This window comes from Ovis canadensis, chromosome 2 (assembly GCF_042477335.2).
Source record: "Ovis canadensis isolate MfBH-ARS-UI-01 breed Bighorn chromosome 2, ARS-UI_OviCan_v2, whole genome shotgun sequence".
NCBI lineage: Eukaryota > Metazoa > Chordata > Mammalia > Artiodactyla > Bovidae > Ovis > Ovis canadensis.
This window is the reverse complement of record NC_091246.1, coordinates 87,593,667-87,615,597: the sequence shown is the minus strand read 5'-3', so window position 1 is coordinate 87,615,597 and position 21,931 is coordinate 87,593,667. Positions and strand designations below refer to the sequence as shown.

Sequence of the window (21,931 nt, the reverse complement as noted above, 5' to 3'; positions counted from 1 at the left end):
CTCAGCCTTTTTTATGGTCCAACTCTCACATCCATACGTGACTGCTGGAAAAACCATAGCTTTGACTAGATGGACCTTTATCAGGAAAGTAATGTCTCTGCTTTTTAATACTGTCTAGTTGGTCCTTACTTGATATTTAAATTTTTTTTTTAAAAGCCTTTCATGTGGCTTCAAATTGACTTAGAGTACATTATCACAATAGTTCCTTTTACCCAGGAGAATAGCTCTATGCGTTAGTATCTAGAGCTATTCCTTAACTGGAGGGTAAGATCTAAGCAGAAGAAATCTCACTGTTTTCCTTTTTCTTCCTGATAGAAACTGGAAACCCAGTGGCCAATAGGATACCTAATCCTTGGCATCCAGTTGGGGTTCTTACATACCTGAAATTCAGCAAGGGAATTGGGCTGGCAGGAGTGATTCTGAGAGGGTTTATGATACCATGAAAAGCATAGATTTTAGGGTCCAACAGACCTAAGTTAAAATCTCAAGTAAGCAACTCACAAGCTGTATGACCCTGGACCAGCAAATTAAATGTCTGGGCTATAGAACGGGTTCCTGTGAAGTTTAATGGTATGTCAAGTGCTTGTCATAGTGTCTGGCATGCTGCTGCTACAAAGTTGCTTTAGTTGTGTCTGACTCTTTGGACCATATGGACTGTAGCTGCCAGGCTCCTCTGTCCATGGGATTCTCCAGGCAAGAATACTGGAATGGGTTGCTGTGCCCTCCTCCAGGGGATCTTCCCAAAGCAGGAATCAAACCCAAGTCTCTTACATCTCCTGCATTGGCAGGTGAATTCTTCAGTACTAGCACTACCTGGAAAACCAAGTATCTGACATGATTAGTATTCAATATATAAGGTAGATTATTCAATTATTCCTAGTTGTGATGATTATTTTTGACTCTTATTCCTTTCTTTGAGACATATCTAGCCTATATATCCTTTGGGGAAGGGTCAAGAATGCAAACAGCTACAGAGTTCAGGCTATGTAGATAACAAAGGACACTTGAAGGTGTTGGCACCATCTTGGGGTCTCAGCAACTAGTCAGCTCTGTCTAATGGTCGCCATGTTGGGGTGCAGACCAAATGTAGCACATCTGATTTTTCTTAAAGGTTATGTTGTGAATTGGGATTTTTACTGGAAACAATATATTTAAATCCTGGCAACTAATTCAAATTTCCACAAAACCATACTATGCATACCAAACAAAAGTTGCCAGTGGGATATATTTGGTTACTAGTTTCCAACCTCTGCTTTAGAGCCATGAAAACCATCTGGGGAGAAAATGAAAAAACTGTATGCCAAACTATAAAGAGACACTTTGGACAATACTTGGAAATAGGCTGGTCCAACAAAGCCTTGATGAAACCATTTTACATATACGTACTGCCTAAGGGAGCATGTCTCAAAATGTAAAATATTTTTCCAGTTTTTTTTTTTTTTTTAAAAAGCACCTGCATGAGGATACTTAGCTCCTCTAGCCAGGTGGGATCTTACCCACTTCTAAACCTTCATCCCCTCAGCACTTGCCATATATGCCTGCCCCAGGGCCCACCTTGGAGATGGAAAAGTTAAGTGCCAGGAGAGCTGCACCCACTTCACCACTGAGTATGTCTTTGCCTTAATTAACCAAATTATATCTTTTACCCAAGCAAAAGGTATTCTTGCTATTCCTAGTCAAAAGAAGAAAAAGAAAAACCTTTTATCTCTGGCTCAGCTCTCATAACATCAGGAGTGGAAATGGCTGCACAGATACTGTGTTGCTCAATAAAAGACTGTTGCCTGGATGGATGAATCAAGAAATTAACCATCTTCCTATCAATCAACAGTGATACTGAGGTTTTGGCCATAAAAGCTGAGAATCATCCAATGGGAGGAATTTCTTCCTCACCAGGGGAATCCCAGAGGACAGAGAAAGGACAGCGGTCAAGAAAAGTTCAGAACTTGAGAAAACAAAACACTGGTTATGTTCTTTCATTTTAATGCGACTCTGGCTACTTCTTCCCAAGCTTCCCTCCCCCTTCATCTTCCCCTGAAGTGTCTGTTTTTTAAAATTATCCACAATTCCGATGGCAAAGAAACTAAACAAGTACACAAGGGCAATTGTAAACCTAAATGCTCACAGGACTAATGAGCCACCAGCTCTTGGCCACTGTGGTTGCTACAGCTTGCAGGTGCTGTGGGTTTTTACTTGGCATTTCTGTAGGAATGAAAGTGGTGTGCATTAAGTTTTCTAGAATGTTTACTGTTGGCAAAGTTTTCCACTTGTAGTTTCTTTTATAGTACAACTATTTTTAAGTGAATGGGATGTTCTATGATAATTTGGCCATACAGAAGGAAAATTTAGCTGAGGGACCAAAATGCACTTAGTGACGGTGAAAGAAACTAACAAATGAGTAAATAATCCAGCTCAAAATAAAATACTTTAAACTCTTAAAGGTTCTTGAGAAACACACATATGAAAAGCGTTTTCACTTAATATAAATTAAGCACCGGGTCTGGAGCTGGAAGACTTGGCTTCAAGTCTTCTTGACTCTGCCACTTGCAAGTTGGGAGACCTTGGGTAAATCACATGCCACGCACTCTGACACTCTGTGTCCTCAGAAATAGAATGCAGACTCAGCTGGTGACTGCCAAGGTTCTTTGCAAAGCCACTGTCTTGTGATTAGCTTTGCAAAAAGATTCAACATTATCTCCTGAGGTCTCTGAATTTGTTTTGGCCTCTGTGTGCTATCTACCATAGATAATTTCTTGTCTTTCTCTCTAGATTTTGCAGATTCTTAAAGTGTTCTCTTGGATCACAAGGAGTTAGCTCAAAGCAATAACAGTTTGTTCCTTCTTAATCTGAATTCCTTAGGGAGAGCCAAACTCAAGACACAACTCAAGGACAGGTGGGGTTTATTACACTAATCTTAGTACTTGGGTGGATTTTCCTGATGAGGGGCAAGTGGTCCCTCCTAGGAATGTTTCAAGAGGATCTCTGGCAACCATGAGTATGATAAAATTTGGTAAAGGTATGTTTATGGTTCAAAATCTGGAAGGTACTTGATTCTTTTTTTTTTTTTTTTTAGTTTTTTATTTTTTAAATTTTAAAATCTTTACTTGATTCTTTAAATTGTTTTTTTATTAAGGATTTTGACAATTAAAATAGCTACAACTCCTTTAAAAAAGTATTCCTTTACCTAACTTGATATAGGTTTGGAGCTATGCCAATCAGATAAAGGATAATTACTTACTAATTGTGTTCAATACTTAGATTTAATCTTTAACATTTAAAAATAATTATATGCAGTGTCTTAAGAAGGAACGATGCTAAAGCTGAAACTCCAGTACTTTGGCCACCTCATGCGAAGAGTTGACTCATTGGAAAAGACTTTGACACTGGGAGGGATTGGGGGCAGGAGAAGAAGGGGACGACCGAGGATGAGATGGCTGGATGGCATCACTGACTCGATGGATGCAAGTCTGAGTGAACTCCGGGAGTTGGTGATGGACAGGGAGGCCTGGCGTGCTGCGATTCATGGGGTTGCAAAAAGTCGGACACGACTGAGTGACTGCACTGAATTGAACGAAGACATTTGACTTCAAAAAGGCTTCCTCAATTCTACTTTCAAAGAAATTTAAAACATTTCTTTTAAACATAAGGCAGAGTTTCAAAGCTTTCAAATTTCTGACATACTTAAACCTTGCATTTCAATTGTTTGGGAATATTAGCATTTTATGGCCCCAAACTTGATAACCATATTAGTTATGCAAAGAGTTGGAATAATTAGAGTTATGTCTGAAGATCATCTAATTTACTCATGGAATATACTGTAGGAACAAACAATCTCCAGACCCGTTTTCTAATATACACTGGGGAAAGGAACTACATCACACGGGAATCCTGATTAATATTTATGGCCTTTGGAAAGTTAGCATTTTGTGAGTTTAATCCTGGGAAGGATCTAATGACTTCAGCACTGAGAGCTCATCCAGGAATCTGGTTGATATATGAAGGAAACCAACAGTTATCTTGATGGAGAAGGTTCTGGGTAGATCTGAGCCATCTTCTAAGCCATGGTAAATAAAGATGGCAAGAGGCCTCAGATTCTAAATTACTTCTAGCCTAGCATCATAAAACAAGTGAGACTCACATAAATGGACTTTGTTTGACAGACTGAAGGAAATGAGAACAAAGCTCAAATAAATTAAAAAGTGAAAAAGGCATTTAGGATGAATAATTTGCATGATTTAGAGATGACTCAGTCATTAAGGGACAGCAATAGTCAAAAGAGAGATTTATTGATTCGTTGATCATTCCATGCAACAGTCTTACATTGATTAACTCGAAATAAAGATGAGTAAGTAGGATAGAGTCTCTGCCAGTTAGGCAGTCTCAATCTTATGGGCTAGTTGGTTATGAAAACTCATATAAGACAAAGGAAATAAGATGAAAAACAGGTGCAGGAGAGGGGAGGCAGTATCAGCTCCCCTGTGGAATCTCACTGTGGGACTGTTGGTGTTGGTAAAGAGGGGACCTGAGACTGCCAAGCCTTCCTACCTGCCCAGAACTGAATAACAGTGCTCCTTCCAAATGCTCCTTCTTTCAGCAACTAACAAAAACAAAACCTGCTCTCACTGCATTTTGGACTTAGCTGCACTCCTAGTGTTTAGCATAATGCCCAGCTAATGCTCAATCAATATTTTTGAATGAATGAATCAACAGTACTTAATCTCCAGAAGAACTGTACAAAAAAGATCTTCACGACCAAGACAATCACGATGGTATGATCACTCACCTAGAGCCAGACATCCTGGAATGTGAAGTCAAGTGGGCCTTAGGAAGCATCAGTACGAACAAAGCTAGTGGAGGCAATGGAATTTCAGTTGAGCTATTTCAAATCCTTAAAGATGATGCTGTGAAAGTGCTGCACTCAAGATGCCAGCCAATTTTGAAAACACAGCAGTGGCCACAGGACTGGAAAAGGTCAGTTTTCATTCCAGTCCCAAAGAAAGACAATGCCAAAGAGTGCTCAAATTACCACACAATTGCACTCATCTCACACGCTAGTAAAGTCATACTCAAAATTCTCCAAGCCAGGCTTCAGCAATACGTGAACCATGAACATCTAGATGTTCAAGCTGGTTTTAGAAAAGGCAGAGGAACCTGATATCAAATTGCCAACATCCACTGGATCATGGAAAAAGCAAGAGAGTTCCAGAAAAACATCTATTTCTGCTTTATGACTATGTCAAAGCCTTTGACTGTGTGGATCATAATAAACTGTGGAAAATTCTGAAAGAGATGGGAATACTTGACCACCTAACTTGCCTCTTGAGAAACCTGTATGCAGGTTAGTAAGCAACAGTTGGAACTGGACATGGAACAACAGACTGGTTCCAAATAGGAAAAGGAATACGACAAGACTGTGTATTGTCACGCTGCTTTTTTAACTTATAAGAAGAGTACATCATGAGAAACACTGGGCTGGAAGAAGCACAAGCTGGAATCAAGATTGCCAGGAGAAATATCAATAATCTCAGATATGCAGATGATACCACCCTTATGGCAGAAAGTGAAGAGGAACTAAAAAGCCTCTTGATGAAAGTGAAAGAGGAGAGTGAAAAAGTTGGCTTAAAGCTCAATATTCAGAAAATGAAGATCATGGCATCTGGTCTCATCACTTCATGGCAAATAGATGGCAAAACAGTGGAAACAGAGTTAGACTTTACTTCGGGGGGCTCCAAAATCATAGCAGATGGTGACTGCAGCCATGAAATTAAAAGACACTTACTCCTTGGAAGGAAAGTTATGACCAACCTAGATAGCACATTCAAAAGCAGAGACATTACTTTGCTAACAAAGGTCCGTTTCGTCAAGGCTATGGGTTTTCCAGTGGTCATGTATGGATGTGAGAGTTGGACTGTGAAGAAAGCTGAGCACCAAAGAATTGATGCTTTTGAACTGTGGTGTTGGAGAAGACTCTTGAGAGTCCCTTGGACTGCAAGGAGATCCAACCAGTTCATTCTGAAGGAGATCAGTCCTGGGTGTTCTTTGGAAGGACTGATGCTGAAGCTGAAACTCCAGTACTTTGGCCACCTCATGCAAAGAGTTTGACTCATTGGAAAAGACTCTGATGCTAGGAAGGATTGGGGGCAGGAGAAGAAGGGGATGACCAAGGATGAGATGGCTGGATGGCATCACTGACTCGATGGACATGAGCTTGAATGAACTCCGGGAGTTGGTGACAGACAGGGAGGCCTGGCATGCTGCAATTCATGGGTTCACAAAGAGCTGGACATGACTGAGTGACTGAACTGAACTGAACTGAAGCATTACTTCCCTCCTCTTTAAAATGGTAATAACATGACCACTTGTTCATGTGAGGATTAAAGGGGATAATATATGTTAAATGCTTACATAGCACAGTGCCTGGCACATACGTGTTCAATAAAAATTAGCTCATTACTATTACTAACATGGGCACTATTATCTCTAATTTTGATGAGATGTGAGGCTTAATTAGTCTAATAAATTAGCCTGTGATCACACAGAAAGTAAATCTAGAAGTCAGATTTCAAACTTCAATCTGCTTGAGTCCCAAACTAAAGCTCCTCCTCTTGTCTCATACTGCTGCTGATTATCATTATTTGGGTTTGAGCCTAATCATCCACAGACTGGAAGCTTCTTGAAGACAGGGATTATGATACATACTTTCATATTTACCAAGAGCCTAATTCCAGACCACATGGCAGTCCTATCTTAAAAACTGAACTTATCTGGACTTCAAATGTAAAATGGAATGATTCAACTGCAAGATTTCAAGTTCCCTCAGTGAATGCAGTAGTAGAGTTAATACATAATATAGCTAAATGAATAATGCTTTGTTGAAAATTTACTAAAGAAAGTAAAAGTGTTAGTTGCTCAGTTGTGTCCAACTCCTTGCAACTCCGTGGACAGTAGCCCATCAGGCTCCTCTGTCCATGGAATTCTCCAGGAAAGAATACTGGAGTGGGTTCCCATGCCCTTCTCCAGGGGATCTTCCTGACCCAGGGATCGAACCCAGATCTCCTGCATTGCAGGCAGATTCTTTACTGGTTGAGCCACCCTAGAAGCTTAGTAAAGAAAAGACCTTCTCAGATCCAAACTTATTTCCCTAAAAAAATTTTGAAAGATGTTCAGCTTCCAGCCTGATACCACTATCCATTCAGTTCAGTTCAGCTGCTCAGTCATGTCCGACTCTTTGAGACCCCATGGACTGTGGGCATGCCAGGCTTCCCTATCCATCACCATCTCCTAGAGTTTGCTTAAACTCGTGTCAATCGAGTCGGTGATGCCATCCAACCATCTCATCCTCTGTTGTCCCCTTCTCCTCCTGTCTTCAATCTTTACCAGCATCAGGGTCTTTTCCAGTGAGTCAGTTCTTTGCATCAGGTACCCAAAGTATTGGAGTTTCAGCTTCAGCATCAGTCCTTCCAATGAACACTCAGGACTGATCTCCTTTAGGATAGACTGATTGGGTCTCCTTGGAGTCCAAGGGACTCTCAAGAGTCTTCTCCAACACTAGAATTCAAAAGCATCAATTTTTCGGCACTCAGCTTTCTTTATAGTCCAACTCTCACATCCATACGTGACTACTGGAATAACCATAGCTTTGACTAGACGGACCTTTGTCAGCAAAGTAATTCATTACTTTCATTTAGCATATATTTATTAACAATATATTCTGTATTGGTTTCCAAAGCAGTTTTACTACCTAGGAAATCTTAGGATTCTAGATAACTTCTTGGAACAATAATAAATGAAGAAGAGACCCACCTAGACTAATGGGTGAGTTTATTAACTCTGTCAAAGAGAAAGATCACTCACTTGCAGCTAACATAGCCTTTAGATTTATAGTGTATAGATTTCTGAGTCTTTGAACATTTAAAAAATATTTCTTTGAGATATAATTCTCATACCCTACAATCCACCCATTTAAAGTATAAAATTCAATGGCTTTAATATGTTCATAAATTGTGAACTAAAATTTGTTTAGAATATTTTCATCACTTTCAAAAGAAACCATGAACCATCAGCAGTCACTCTCTATTCTACTCGAAGTTCCAGCTATAGGCAACCACTAATTCACTTTTTGTTACATATTTTATTATTGTATTTATATGGAATGTCTTGCCTATTCTCACATTCCATATATATGGGATAATAGAATATGGAATTTTTTACAACTGGCTTTTCTCACTTAGCATGTTTTGAAGGTTCATTTATGTATGTAGGTCATACATGTTCCTATGAGCTTGAGTTACACTCACTGCTATGTACCCCAGGGCATAGCCTAATGACCAACAATAATCATTAAATATTTATGGAATGAATAAACAATTTCAAAAAGTGCTATGTGGTTAGGGATAAATTTTGCCCAAAGAGCCTGACCTTTGCCCTTGGCTCCTGGGAGGCACTTTCTAAGCTCTTGTCATTTCCTGACCAATAAGATGTCTTTGCTTGTCTGGGGCCTTGGGCCATGCCAGAGAGTCCAGGCTAGCAGTGCAATTTATGATGAGGGCTTTGGGCCACGTGGTATCAGCTCAGGCTCCGGAAGGGCTGGAGATGAAAGAGCTCCATGCATGAGGTCAACCAAGTCTATGTGATGGAACCTCAATAAAACCTATGGATACCAAGGCTTGAGGGAGTTCCCTGGTTGTCAGCAGCCCATGCGTACTGTCACACAGTGCTACTGGGAGAAGTGCCACTCACAACACTCTTCCAGGAAAGGACAAGTGGAAGATCTGCACTTGAAATCTTCTGGACCCTGCTCTGTGCACCTCTTCCCTTGGCTGATTTTAATCAGTATCCGTTGGCTGTAATAAACTGTAACTGAGTACAACATCTTTTAGTGAGTTATATAAATCCTTCTAGTGAATTATCTAACCTGAGAGTAGTCTTGAGGAGCCTCACCTTGAAGTTAGTGTTAGAAGTGAGGGTAATAAGTGGAAACCCAAACTTTGTAGTTACTAACAGTGCTGAAACACTATTAAAGATGATTTGGTAAAATTTAATATGTTCAGCATTTCTACAAACAAGTGGCCTAAAGAATCATTCATGAGACAAAGTATTATAGGATGAATACATACTCATACCTCAATCAACAAAGTGACTCAGATGGTAAAAAATCTGTCTGCAATGCAGGAAACTTGGGTTTGAGTCCTGGGTCAAGAAGATTCCCTGGAGAAGGGAATGTCTACCCACTTCAGTATTCTTGCCTGGGGAATTCCATGGACAGAGGAGGCTGGTGGGCTATAGTCCATGGGGCCACAAAGAGAGAGATGACTAAGTCACACCTCCATCAGGGCATACTGATACTCTGCTTCATTATTAGAATATCTTCTCAGAGGAAAGGGTAACATATAATAGAAATAATAGGATTCAAATGATAGCTTTGCCTTTTTCAAGTTGCATGACCTTCTATGGGCCTCAATTTTCTCATTTATAAAATGGAACTAATAAAGATATTATAAAGAAATAATAAAGATATCTCCTTAAATTGGCACAAGAAGCGCATGCATTATGATGCACTCCATGAATTACACTGCATGAAAAGTTGAAAGCTTTTTTTAAGTAATTAGATTCACTCTGCCTTTATCAACTTCACTGAATGTCTTTGGGAAAACAAAATCAATGATTCTATTTTTCCCAGTCCATGCTGAATTTCAAGACAAAACTGAGATGGATATAACTTTCAAAAACTTTTTTATGAAAGCTATGCAAAGAAGGGTTTCCTACCTAAGAAGCTGAATATATCATGATGAAAAAAAATTCTGATATAGCAAAGAAATTTTTTTCTATGATTACAGATGATATATGAATAACGAACCCAACTGGGGTGGCAGGTAGAAGATATTATGAGAAGAATGAAACCCGATGGAGTATCACTTTCCCTGTCTCTTGCTGCTGCTCAGTCACTTCAGTCGTGTCTGAATTTGTGTGACCCCATAGATGGCAGCCCACCAGGCTCCTCTGTCCCTGGGATTCTCCAGGCAAGAATACTGGAGTGGGTTGCCATTTCCTTTTCCAATGCATGCATGCGTGCTAAGTTGCTTCAGTCGTGTCCGACTCTGTGCAACCCTATGGACAGCAGCCCACAGGCTCCTCTGCCCATGGTATTCTCCAGGCAAGAACACTGGAGTGGGTTGCCATTTCCTTCTCCTCCCTGTCTCTTACCTGTTCAAATATAGAAGAGACCTCAAGGAACTTCAAAAATCTATACACTGTACACGTCAGTTTTTCCTAAAAGTGACAAACCCTCAGGTTGACTTGTTATCTAACTGGCATGTGGTCACAGAAAAGATTACCCTGACAAATTTTTAAACATATATAAACACGACCATGATCATACAAACTTGAGGGAAATACAAGTTTCCATCACAACTAAGAAGACAGAGTTAAGAGGGAGGAAGAAAGGACAGGTTTCACTGAGTGACCGTCACATGGTAGACAGCATGTTGCACATATTATATCATCTCCTTATCTCTGCCCCAAACCAACCCCTTGCCTTTCTCCTATGTTCTACACTAATGAATAGCAGCACCATATGTTGCTTAAACTACAAACTAGAAACTCGAGCATAGTCTTCAACTCTCAATTTTTCTCTCCTATTGTATTTCACCAGTCCAAATGAATCTGTCTCCTGATTTGTTTTAAAATCTCTTCTTTTAATCCAACTAATTTGGAGCCTGTTCTAATCCACTGCCCTCTGTACAAATAGAGTACTCTTTCTAAAATATACATCCCGCTTTATTTTGCATTTGCCTGAATTATTTCACTGGCACTCTTTGGCTCTTAGTATTATACAATCTCAATCTTCTTATAGCTTGTTTAGCTCCTCATGACATAAATTCTGATGTCCAGCCCCTTATTTCTTCAATTCTAGGTGCCAGTTAGGTGTTTCCAGCTACCTCTTCCTCTGAGCATTTCTTGATTCCATGTTTGGTCAAATACCCCTTTGATTTATCACAGTCTAAATTTATCCCACTGTGGCTCTTACAAATTATTCAAATTATATGTGTGTGTGTGTGTGTGTGTGTATCTGTATAGGCATGCATGTATAAGAACATATATATATATATATATATATAATATATATATATATATATATACACACACACATTTGTACTATGTAAAAATAAACAAGGATGTATGCTATTGCAGATTGCATTGTGTCCCCAGGGAAAGATGTGTTGAAATTATAACCCTCAGTGCCTGTGAGTGTGATCTTATTTGGAAATAGTGTCTTGGCAGATGTAATTAAGTTAAAATGAGGTCATACTCAATTAGAATGGGCCCTAATCCAATATCACTGATGTCCTTATAAGAAGAGAAAACAGAGACATTGGGAGGAAAGTGCTATGTAAAGACAGAGACACACAGACTCAGAGGGGAGATGGCCTTTTGAAGATACAGAGACTGACAGCCACCAGTAGAAGTTAGGAAGAGGCAAAGATAGATTCTACCCAGAGCCTCAGAGGAAGTAGCGCTCTGTACTTCTAGCCTCCAGAATTGTGGGAGAATAAATGTCAGTTTGTTTTTTTTTCTGAGCTACCCAGTAAAGAAAGCTACCATGTAAAGAAATTTGGGCTTTCTTCTTCTTGAAGGTGACTGATAGAATGCAACTGGAATGCTTCCAGCAGACAAAAAATGAAGTTAAATCTGTATTTTAGAAAGAACACTCCCGTTTTCTCTGTAAACTCCTGTTCACAGTGAAGAGAATACAATATAGGGTAATTGCACACTTTCCTGTCCACTTGGCTCATCTCCCCTCTGAGTGTCAATTCTTTGAGGGTGGGGACTGTGTTTTTCCCTGTCCATTCATGTATTTCCAGGATCTAGCACACTGCTAGTTCCTAAGTAAATATTTGTTAAATAAACAAACAAACTGAATTTTTCACAAGAGTGCTAGAAGGTACCATTCCTGAGAGATGATATTTAATGCTGTAACCTCAGCACCCACCAGACTGTTAGGAGAACAGATATATAATGATCAGAAGTTAATTTCTTAAAAGTCAACTAGTAGGTAATAAATAGTTCATCTTTACTGTGTCACGCAAAGGGGGAAAAAAGAGAAGTGATGCATTAAATCTCTGAAGCAATGCCATGCTTCCATGTGGAATTAGATTACAAAACAGAAGGAAAACCAGCCAAGTCCAGGTTTCTGACATCACCACCTTTAGAATAACTGGTAGACATTTGATACTAGTGACTTAGGTCACAGACAGAGATGGAGAAATAATCATTCCATTCAATTCATTTCAAACTACTCACCACAGGAATTATTAAAAATGGAAAGCACTTCTTTGTTAGAACTATGGTTTATTTTTATGTCACCATAGTATAGACATCAAAACTCCATGATCCAAGTTATTGCTTATTTCTTTATTGTATTATTCATTTAACAACAACATTATATAAGGCATTACTTGAAAGGAATTCTCCTTTTCCTTTATGAAATGCCTTGTTTTCTGAAACAGCACTGTGCAGTATAATAAATATGCAGATTCATTACAAAAGAGCTGGCTTATAATCACACTTTGTCTTTTGATATATGTAGATTAGACATCAACCAATGAATTTCATTAATTATGAAAATAAAATGCACTCTTCTGTATTTGACTTCAAAATAACCTCAAAATTATTTTTAACAGCAGCACATGTTCTATCTGTAAATTTATGCTACTCTTTTTTTTATATTTAAAACAGAAACTGGCTTTGTGCTTTATAACAAATATAAATGGGGTAATTTGGATAATGAAAATAAATGAATAACAGCAGCACTAATAGAGCTGATCCTATTTGTGATGGCTCATTAACTCTGTACAGGACGCAATTCACTGCCCTGGATCAGGAGTTGATAATGGTGCAATGTGGAGCTATTAGCAAAAGACGGTCGCAATAGGAAATTAACAGAAGGTCTGTTCATTCGCTGGGAAGTCAGGATCCCTTTCAGTATTATAACCACATTAAACCATGTGCTCAAAAAGGCCATAAAGAAGAAAAAGTCAAAGACAGAAACGACTTGAGTACTGCTCCTACCAAAAGCTAGTACTGCTCAAGCTCACAGTAAGCACTTTAATGCATTTGATCACATAATCCTCATATGGCTCCTATCAGGCAGTTCCAGATATTAGCCCCATCTTGCAGATAAGAACACCGAGGCTCAAGAACTTGCTCAAAGTCATACATGAATGGGTGGTGGAGCTTAGACTCAAACCTAGGCAGTACAACTTCAGAGCACTTGCGCTTAACAATTCATAGATAACAACTGCCTTCTTGCCTTATCTCCAACTTCATCTAGTTCAGAAGGATAATAAGCAAACAGAAATCCCGGTGTTTCTCAGTCCAAGATGCAAGGTGGGGAGAGACACCAACATGACCACTCCTACTGCACAAAATGCTCAGATTCTAGGGGGGATGGAAAGGGAAGCCTGTGGTTTGAAAAAAGATTCACTAAGCCTATTGTTTTCTTGTGTAAATGACTGAATTAAAGCTGGGCAAGATTTTGGCCAGTGGGAGAGGCTGAAGAAATAACACAGAAGGCATAATTTAAAAATGCTGATAAACAGTCATATTCTCTGACCTCTAGCCTGCCATTAAGTAGCTGGTAGATCCTGGGAAAATCGCATAACCCAGTGCAGCAATAATTCTCAGGGCTGGGCTAGATAATCTCAAAGGCAGTGCTTTCCAAATGCTGGGCTGTGAAGCACTGTTAGTAGCAATTTCTGTGCTCTGGATAAAGGATAAAAAATAAGTACAGGGTAGTAAATTTCTCATAAGGCTGACTATATTTAAAGGATCATCCTTCATTCTGAAATCAAGTTCTTATTGCTTTCTTGTTATTAAAATTTCATTTATGAAATGATGGTGATAGTACATCATAGAAGGTCTCCTTTTCTTCTTGAATGTTCTTAGCAGAATAAGAAGCAAGTTACTTTATCTCATTCTATAAACTTTTTTGAATTGTTACAGGGTTCTTGAAGTCCCACACAGAGAACCATTACTTTAATACATTTTGCAAGATGTTGAGGGTATTTCACTTTGTCATAGGACTTGGCAGTTTATTAAGCATTTTCACATGCACTATCTCACTCACTGCTTTACAGTCTGCAAGACAATCTTATTTTCCAGAGTAAAAATAGAATTTAGGAAGGGTAAGCAACTTGATCAACACTACACAGACAGATCATTGAAGAAAATTCAGATTCTAATCTGTGTCTTTTGACTTTAAATCCTGTCTGCTCTTTCATCAGTAAGTGATTCATGAATCTGGCCAAACAAACAGGGTCATAAGGAGAAATTTTTGAAAACATCAAATGGGTAAATCTGAATTTCTGGAGGACGGAGCCTAAGAGTTGCATCTTTTAAGAGCTCTCCAAGTGATTCTGGAAGGCAGTCAAGTTTGGGGACCAGTACTCAACATCACACCGCCTCTGTCTACTCAGTTTTACCAGGAGTAATAGGGACTTAAGAGTCAGATGTGGGTGTTTCTGATTGAGTCCTATTACCTACTTGAGCCTCGTCCTTCATCTGTGAAAAGAGAATACTGTCATCTAATATGCAGAGCTGTAAAATACATGAAAAGTGCCTAGATGTGGCAGTTACTAAAAATGGCAGATATTTTATTATGATGATTAATATTTATATTACTACTGCTATTAGAATGAATAGACTGCCTGATATGATGCTTGATAGTACTGAGTAAGAACACGGTCTCTCTTATAAGGAGCAATGATTCTAACATTTTCCTGAAGCGAATTCACTACAAATATGGAAAACCCCCTCATTTATGACTTTTGGAACTCCCAGCAGGTCCCAGTTCCCTCCTCTGTGAATAGTATTATCTGTAAATTGCTTTTGTCTCTTGAAATCTAAGTCGCTATAGTTTTATTTGAGTTAAAGTCTCAAATGGTTTTGAGGGTTTGGATTTTTGTTGAGTATTAGACAGGCATAACTGGAATAACTGGTATTTAAAAGTGACAAATCTCTTAGTTATGCTGCTATTTTCTATCATGGTAAGATGATCTCCAAAGCTAGATATTTGCTTCTGTGGAGTTTATAATTCATATCTGCCTAGCATCAGAAATATTTGAAGCAGCTTACCAAAAAACACCAAAAGTGATAATAACAGACTTCCCTGTGGTCCAGTGGTTAAGAATCCATCTGCCAATGCAAGGGACACGGGTTTGATCCCCGGTCTGGGAATTAAGAACCCGTATGTCATGGGGCAACTAAACCCATGTGCCACAACCATTGAATCCACGCACTCTAGAAACCAGTGCTCTGCAGCAAGAGAAGCCACGTTGCTGAGACACCTGTGCACTGCAACTAGGGAATAGCCTCCGCTTGCTGCAACTACAGAAAGTCCATGCAACAGTGAAGACCCAGTGTGGCCAAAAAATAAAAAAGTGATAATGAGACAACAATGAGGTCAGAGATAGAGCTGAGAGTTCCCAATAAACGGGGTAAAAATGGAGGAGAAGGGAATATGGGGCAGAGAAGATGATTTTTTCAGGAAACCAGGGACGTTCTCTCTAAAAACTGCATATTTCAGTAAGCATTAAGATTTTTGACAGTGTTTTAAAAATTATGAAAAATTTTTTTCTGAATGTTTCTTACTACAAACCACAAATACTAATCACCAATATACAGCTATAGCCTGAATAAAGGAATTTTTCCTAAGTAGAATGGAAATTATGTATGTCCACTCTTTATAGGAAGCAGTGAGGGCTTTTCTTTTGGTGACTAATTTCACCCTTCTCCTTCTTAAACAGTATATACTGCATTTAAGTATTCCATCTTTATTCCTCTATCATCATTTTTTTTGGTAGATAAACAATTATTTCATCATTTTGACAATGTTGTGTATGTGTTAATCGCTCAGTTGTGTCTGACTCTATGCGACCGAATAGACTTCTCTGTCCATGGGAATTCCTGGGCAAAAATACTGGAGTGCATTGCCATTCCCTTCTCAGGGGTCTTCCCCACCAAGAGATAATGTTACAATTTTTGCACATTTTTAGGATTGTTATCCATTTGGGAAAGCTTCTATCATTCAGTTCAGTTCAGTTACTCAGTCGTGTCCGACTCTTTGCGACTCCATGAGTAGCCGCACGCCAGGCCTCCCTGTCCATCACCATCTCCCGGAGTTCACTCAGACTCACATCCATTGAGTCAGTGATGCTATCCAGCCATCTCATCCTGTGTCGTCCCCTTCTTCTCCTGCCCCCAATCCTTCCCAGCATCAAAGTCTTTTCCAATGAGTCAACTCTTTCCATGAGGTGGCCAAAGTACTGGAGTTTCAGCTTTAGCAACATTCCTTCTAAAGAAATCCCAGGGCTGATCTCCTTCAGAATGGACTGGTTGGATCTCCTTGCAGTCCAAGGGACTCTCAAGAGTCTTCTCCAACACCACATTTCAAAGGCATCAATTCTTCAGTGCTCAGCCTTCTTCACAGTCCAACTCTCACATCCACACATGACTACTGGAAAAACCATAGCCTTGACTAGAAGGACCTCAGTCGGCAAATTCCTCTCTTATTGTGGTCTCTTTCTATTTCTTCCCTCCTTTTTATAAAATCCAAGTATGTTTTAATCATGAAAATACATAGGCTATTATGGTAATGATAAGGATCCAAAATTATATCGCTTATAAATTCATAATAAAAGTGGTAGTTTTTGATTCCCTGAGCACGATTAATTTGATGTATTTCTTTTTGTTTATAAAAAACTATTCCTCTGCTCTTTTCATAGTCAAAATGAAAACTTCTTCTTGGTTTTAGGCATTGTTTTCTTTCTGTTCCTGCTGTCACTGGCCTGGTCCAGGCTCATGCTTTTCTTCACCTTGGCTGCTCTAAGAGTCTCTTTCTCAGCTGGTCTACTTACTTCCAGGGTCCTGTAAGTGGTTCATTTCGAGCATCCTATAACTGTAGCTATACTCAACTTTCTAAAAAGAGCTTGGATTGTTTATTTTCCACCAAAACTCTTTCTTGGCCACCCACTGTTGACCATAATCCTGTCTACCATTCAAGCTACCATGATTTACTCACCAAATACCTCTCTCCCTCCTTACTGTATAGCTGGGGATATTCTGCTATTTGCTAATGCCTAGATACAATCTGAACTTTACCATCTCCTTTATCCTACTATTGCTTCTAACAAGACAAGTAAATGAAGAAAATAATAATAACTGATTACAATTTCCATGTATAAGTCACCCACTCTTTTCAGATGTTCTGTAATTTACATTTGCCCCCAATCTAACAGGTCACACTTTTAAGAATCTAAGTTGGGGAGGCATATTTACTGGTGCTTCATTCGCCAATATACATGAAAGTTGGCAGAATTAATCTAGAAAGCAAGAGGCCCTACTGAATTTCTATGCAACAAAAACAAATGAAACCTGATTTGCCGGCCTATCTTGTTTATTTTGGTTCATTCATCAGTGTAATATAGCACATGCAACTTTGGACTAGATATCAAGGGACCTGAAATTTCTGCCATGACCAACCATAAAACTTGCAGAAAATCACACAAACTTTCTGGTCCCTCATTTTTTCTCATTGACAAAATGGAAAACTGTCTTGTTTTGTTCAAACAGTATACATACAAAAGAGATTATTATTATTATTATTAGTTGCCATTCCCAACAACACAATCCCTTTCCTGTATCTCTTTGGTTCACAATTCTATCATTCCCAAAGCTTTTGTATCTTTCATAATTCCATCTCAACAGAAACTGAGAGTCTTAGAGCAAGAAACTAACACCAAATATCACAAATGATATTCAAATATACCACTTTTTAGGTAGCTGATTAGATCACCTCTTGGGCTTTTCCCAGCTTTAAAGCAGTAAGATTCTATATTCGAATTCATATGTGAAATTCACACAAAACCTTCAGATATGTAAATATCACTCCATTTTGTTACCTAAGAAGTGCTTGGACTTGCCACAATTTCCCTGCCTTATGATTCCAGACCTCATGAAGGCTTAATATGTCTGTGTCCCTCTCACGTACACAGAACCTTGTAGGGCATCTCATATCTCTTGTTATCATTTGCACTACAGTTACTCCTGTTACATCTGAATAGGGTTTGGTTTTAAAGAAACATGAATTTGAAACAACAAATGACTGAAACACATTCTAAGTTTATTCTTATACTGCTAATTGTGATATCTGAAATTCTAAAGACATAAAAATTTCAAACAGTGTCTTCATGGGAGAGGCAAAGATTCTCAAAATGTCTACTTTGTGAAATATAACATTATATGGTGAAGCATAGCACAGAGGACACTGTAGCAACTGCTTGTTCCTGAAACTTGGCTTGTCATCCTAATTCAAAGCATAGACTTTGAAATCAAGACAGCAAACATAACTAACTCTCCTTCATCTTACTAACTCTCCACTAAAGTCGTTGGAGTTTAGTTGCTAAGTCATGTCTGACTCTTCATGGCCCCATGGACTGTAGTCTGCCAGGCTTCTCTGTCCATGGAATTCTCCAGGCAAGTATACTGGAGTGGGTTGCCATTTCCTTCTCCAAGGGATCTTCCCAACCCAGAGACTGATTTTGTGTCTCCTGCATTTTTTACTGCTGAGCCTCCAGATAAGTGCCTCCTCCACCTCCTCCACTAAAGTAGACATTGATAAATTTACACTAAAAATCAAACCTCTTTGCTATCTCCATTTAAAAGATTTTTCTGGCTGAAATTTCAACCTGAAAGTTGGCACTGGCATGCCTTTTCCTACAGTGGTCTAAATTTTCAATACAATTGTAGTCATGATAAAGAAACAACAAATTCTCCTACACTATACTTGGAGATTTTAGAAGAAATCTTACCTAAGAAACTCTGAAGCTACAAGTAAATGAAAGTTGACACCTCCAAATGCAGATACACATACACGCACATGCACACGCGCACACATACACACACCCCATTATTTCAGGAACAACCAAAGTAGAGGTAATTTCAAAATCTAGCACAAAAGTGATACACAATATTGAATAAACTTTATTCTTCTATATTCAAGTGAGACATCAGCAAAGAAAGAAAACCTCTAGCTCATTTTTCCTTAACATAAAATAAAGCTCTTAAAGTTTTAACTGACGTAGAATCTCAATTTTCCGATGGGTCATCATTTATCAACTCTAGAAAAAGTAACACTTATTCAGATAGTAGGACTACGCAAAAGATATTGACACAAATCCTTCCAGAAAAATAGAATGGAAAGAAGCTGGCACTTACTTGGCACAAACCACTGATGCACATATCCAAAGATTCTGTGTAGCAACGAGTCCCATCTAAGACTTTAGGTGCAAGTTCAACAACCAGGGCTGTTCCTTTGGCTTGACACTTGAGGGAACATGGGTTGTCAGGGTCATTAGACACAGGAAGCCATTCATAAAACTGGCCATGGTATTTGACATCATTATGAGCTGAGCACTGCTGTGCTCGGAAATCACCTGCTTCTGGCGGACAGTCCTGGAGAAGAAAAAGAAGGGTGGGAGAAGCATAGGTTAAAAGAAAAGCCTCCAAAAGAAACTTAGAGCAGCAGAATGCTCCAACTCAGAGGAAACAAAGTAAATGTTCTATCACTACAGATGGATCCTCCCATAGCATCTGAAAGGTCATATAATTATTTGGGTCTCAAAATGTAGAAATTTGACAAAGTCATCAGCTTGAAGGATATTTTCAGATAGAAGTAAAATGGGAAGGAAACCAGCTTGAAATAGATCTGATGGATACTAGCCCACCAGGCTCCATTATCCAGGGGATTTTCCAGGCAAGAATACTGAAGTGGGCTGTCATTTCCTACTCCTGGGGATCTTCCTGACCCAGGGATCAAAGCTGTGTCTTCTGCATTGCAGATAGATACTTTACCAGAGCCAACACCTGATTACTTTGTTATCCTTTTAAAGAGTTCTCTTTAACGAGTTTTTTTTCCTCTGAAAATCTACTTACATGTAAATAAGCATTGGGAGAATTGCATTATGCTATTTTACAAAATGAACACTGTCTCTTTCCTCAGATTTCAGTGTTACTGCAAGCATGCTAAGTTGCTTCAGTTGTGTCTGAATCTTTCCTACCATATGAGCTATAGTCCACTTGGCTCCTCTGTCCATGGGATTCTCCAGGCAAGAACACTGGAGTGGGTTGCCATGCCCTCCTCCAGGGGATGTTCCCAATCCAGGGATTGAACCCACGTCTCTTACATCTCCTGTGTTGGCAAATGGGTTCTTTACCACTAGTGCTCATTACTACTAAGCAGCAGATAAGGCTCTAACATTTCAGAAGGCATAACTTCTTTCTAGGCAAAACTGGGTGTAGACAACTAAAGACTTATTTCAGATGATATTAAACTAGCTCAAAATACAATATAAATTCTGAAAGGCACTTCATTGTTAGTATCATATACATTTTGAGAGTGAATAAGATATAGAATTAAAGAAAAAGGATAATTTTTATTTTACAGATACATAGGTACTCAATAAGGCTTAAGTGATTATGAATATTGTATGAAAAAAAGTTAATGGTCATTAAACAAGTCAATGTGTGTGTGTCATACTTTGTTTGTTGTGATAGGTAATTAGTTGAGAGAAATAAAACAAAATCCACAATCTGCAATCCTACACTATTAGTCACAAAACAATAGATTGCATGATATAGCACAAGTTCTCTAAACTTAAATGTTTTAACACCAGCTCCTTTCAGATGCATGTATTCCAAGATAAGAGCACAAACTAATTTAATATTAATTATTCATGAACTTATATTCCAAATACAATATGGCAACTTGCCCAGTTTACAAATCCTACCATTCTCCAACTAGACTTCATTAATTAGCTTCCATCCTGAAACCACCCCGTGACCAACTATGGCCCCCAAACGCTGCACATCTTCTTCCCTAAATTACCCATTTGAGAAATTACAGATTGTCAAGGTGCTCTTCCCCCTTATTTAGCAAGTTTAATAAAATCAGCTTTATAAAATTAACATATTTCCCAGGTGGATGATGCATGGGTGGCTTCCATGGTTGAACTGAGAGTGTAATTAATAATTTTCTTTTCGATTTCTTTTATTGTCTTTTATTTTTTTTACTTTATTTTACTTAAGTAAAGCATTTTCAGTTGCATAATACCTGTCACTCCAAGAATCACTTAATTACTCAGCAGGATAGAAGAAATGTGGTCTAACCATGGACTAACACCTAAAAAAGATGTTCTTTTCATTATAGGGGACTGAAACGCAATAATAGGAAGTCAAGAAGCACTTGGAGTAACAGGCAAATTTGACCTTGGAGTACAGAAGGAAGCAGGGCAAAGGCTAAGAGTTTTGCCAAAAGAACACACTGGAAATAACAAACACCCTCTTCCAACAACACAAAAGAAAACTCTATACATGGACATCACCAGATGGTCAACACCGAAATCAGGTTGATTATATTCTTTGCAGCCAAAGATGGAGAAGCTCTACACAGTCAGCAAAAACAAGACCAGGAGCAGACTGTGACTCAGATCATGAACAACTTTTACCAAATTCAAACTTAAATTGAAGAAAGTGGGGAAAACCACTAGACCATTCAAGTATGATCTAAATCAAATCCCTTATGATTATACAGTGGAAGTGAGAAATAGATTCAAGGGACTAGATCTGATAGAGTGACTGATGAACTATGGACAGAGGTTCATGACATTGTACAGGAGACAGGGATCAAGACCATCCCCAAGAAAAAGAAATGCAAAGAAGCAAACTGGCTGTCTGAGGAGGGCTTCCAAATAGATGTGAAAAGAAGAGAAGCAAAAAGCGAAGGAGAGAAGGAAAGATGCCCATTTGAATGCAGAGTTCCAAAGAATAGCAAGGAGAGATAAGAAAGCCTTCCTTGGTGATCAGTGCAAAGAAATAGAGG

The 21,931-nt window shown here is 38.8% G+C and overlaps 1 protein-coding gene across 3 annotated transcripts in view; it reads right to left on the bottom strand.

Annotated features, from left to right (window-relative positions):
* Window positions 1-21,931, bottom strand: part of ADAMTSL1 (ADAMTS like 1) — a 1,110,365-nt gene that overhangs the window by 349,392 nt on the left and 739,042 nt on the right. For all 3 annotated transcript variants that reach the window (XM_069576633.1, XM_069576634.1, XM_069576635.1), the window contains one exon: window positions 19,270-19,506. In XM_069576633.1, coding sequence (XP_069432734.1) covers window positions 19,270-19,506 — 237 coding nt within the window. The remainder of the gene's footprint in view (window positions 1-19,269; window positions 19,507-21,931) is intronic.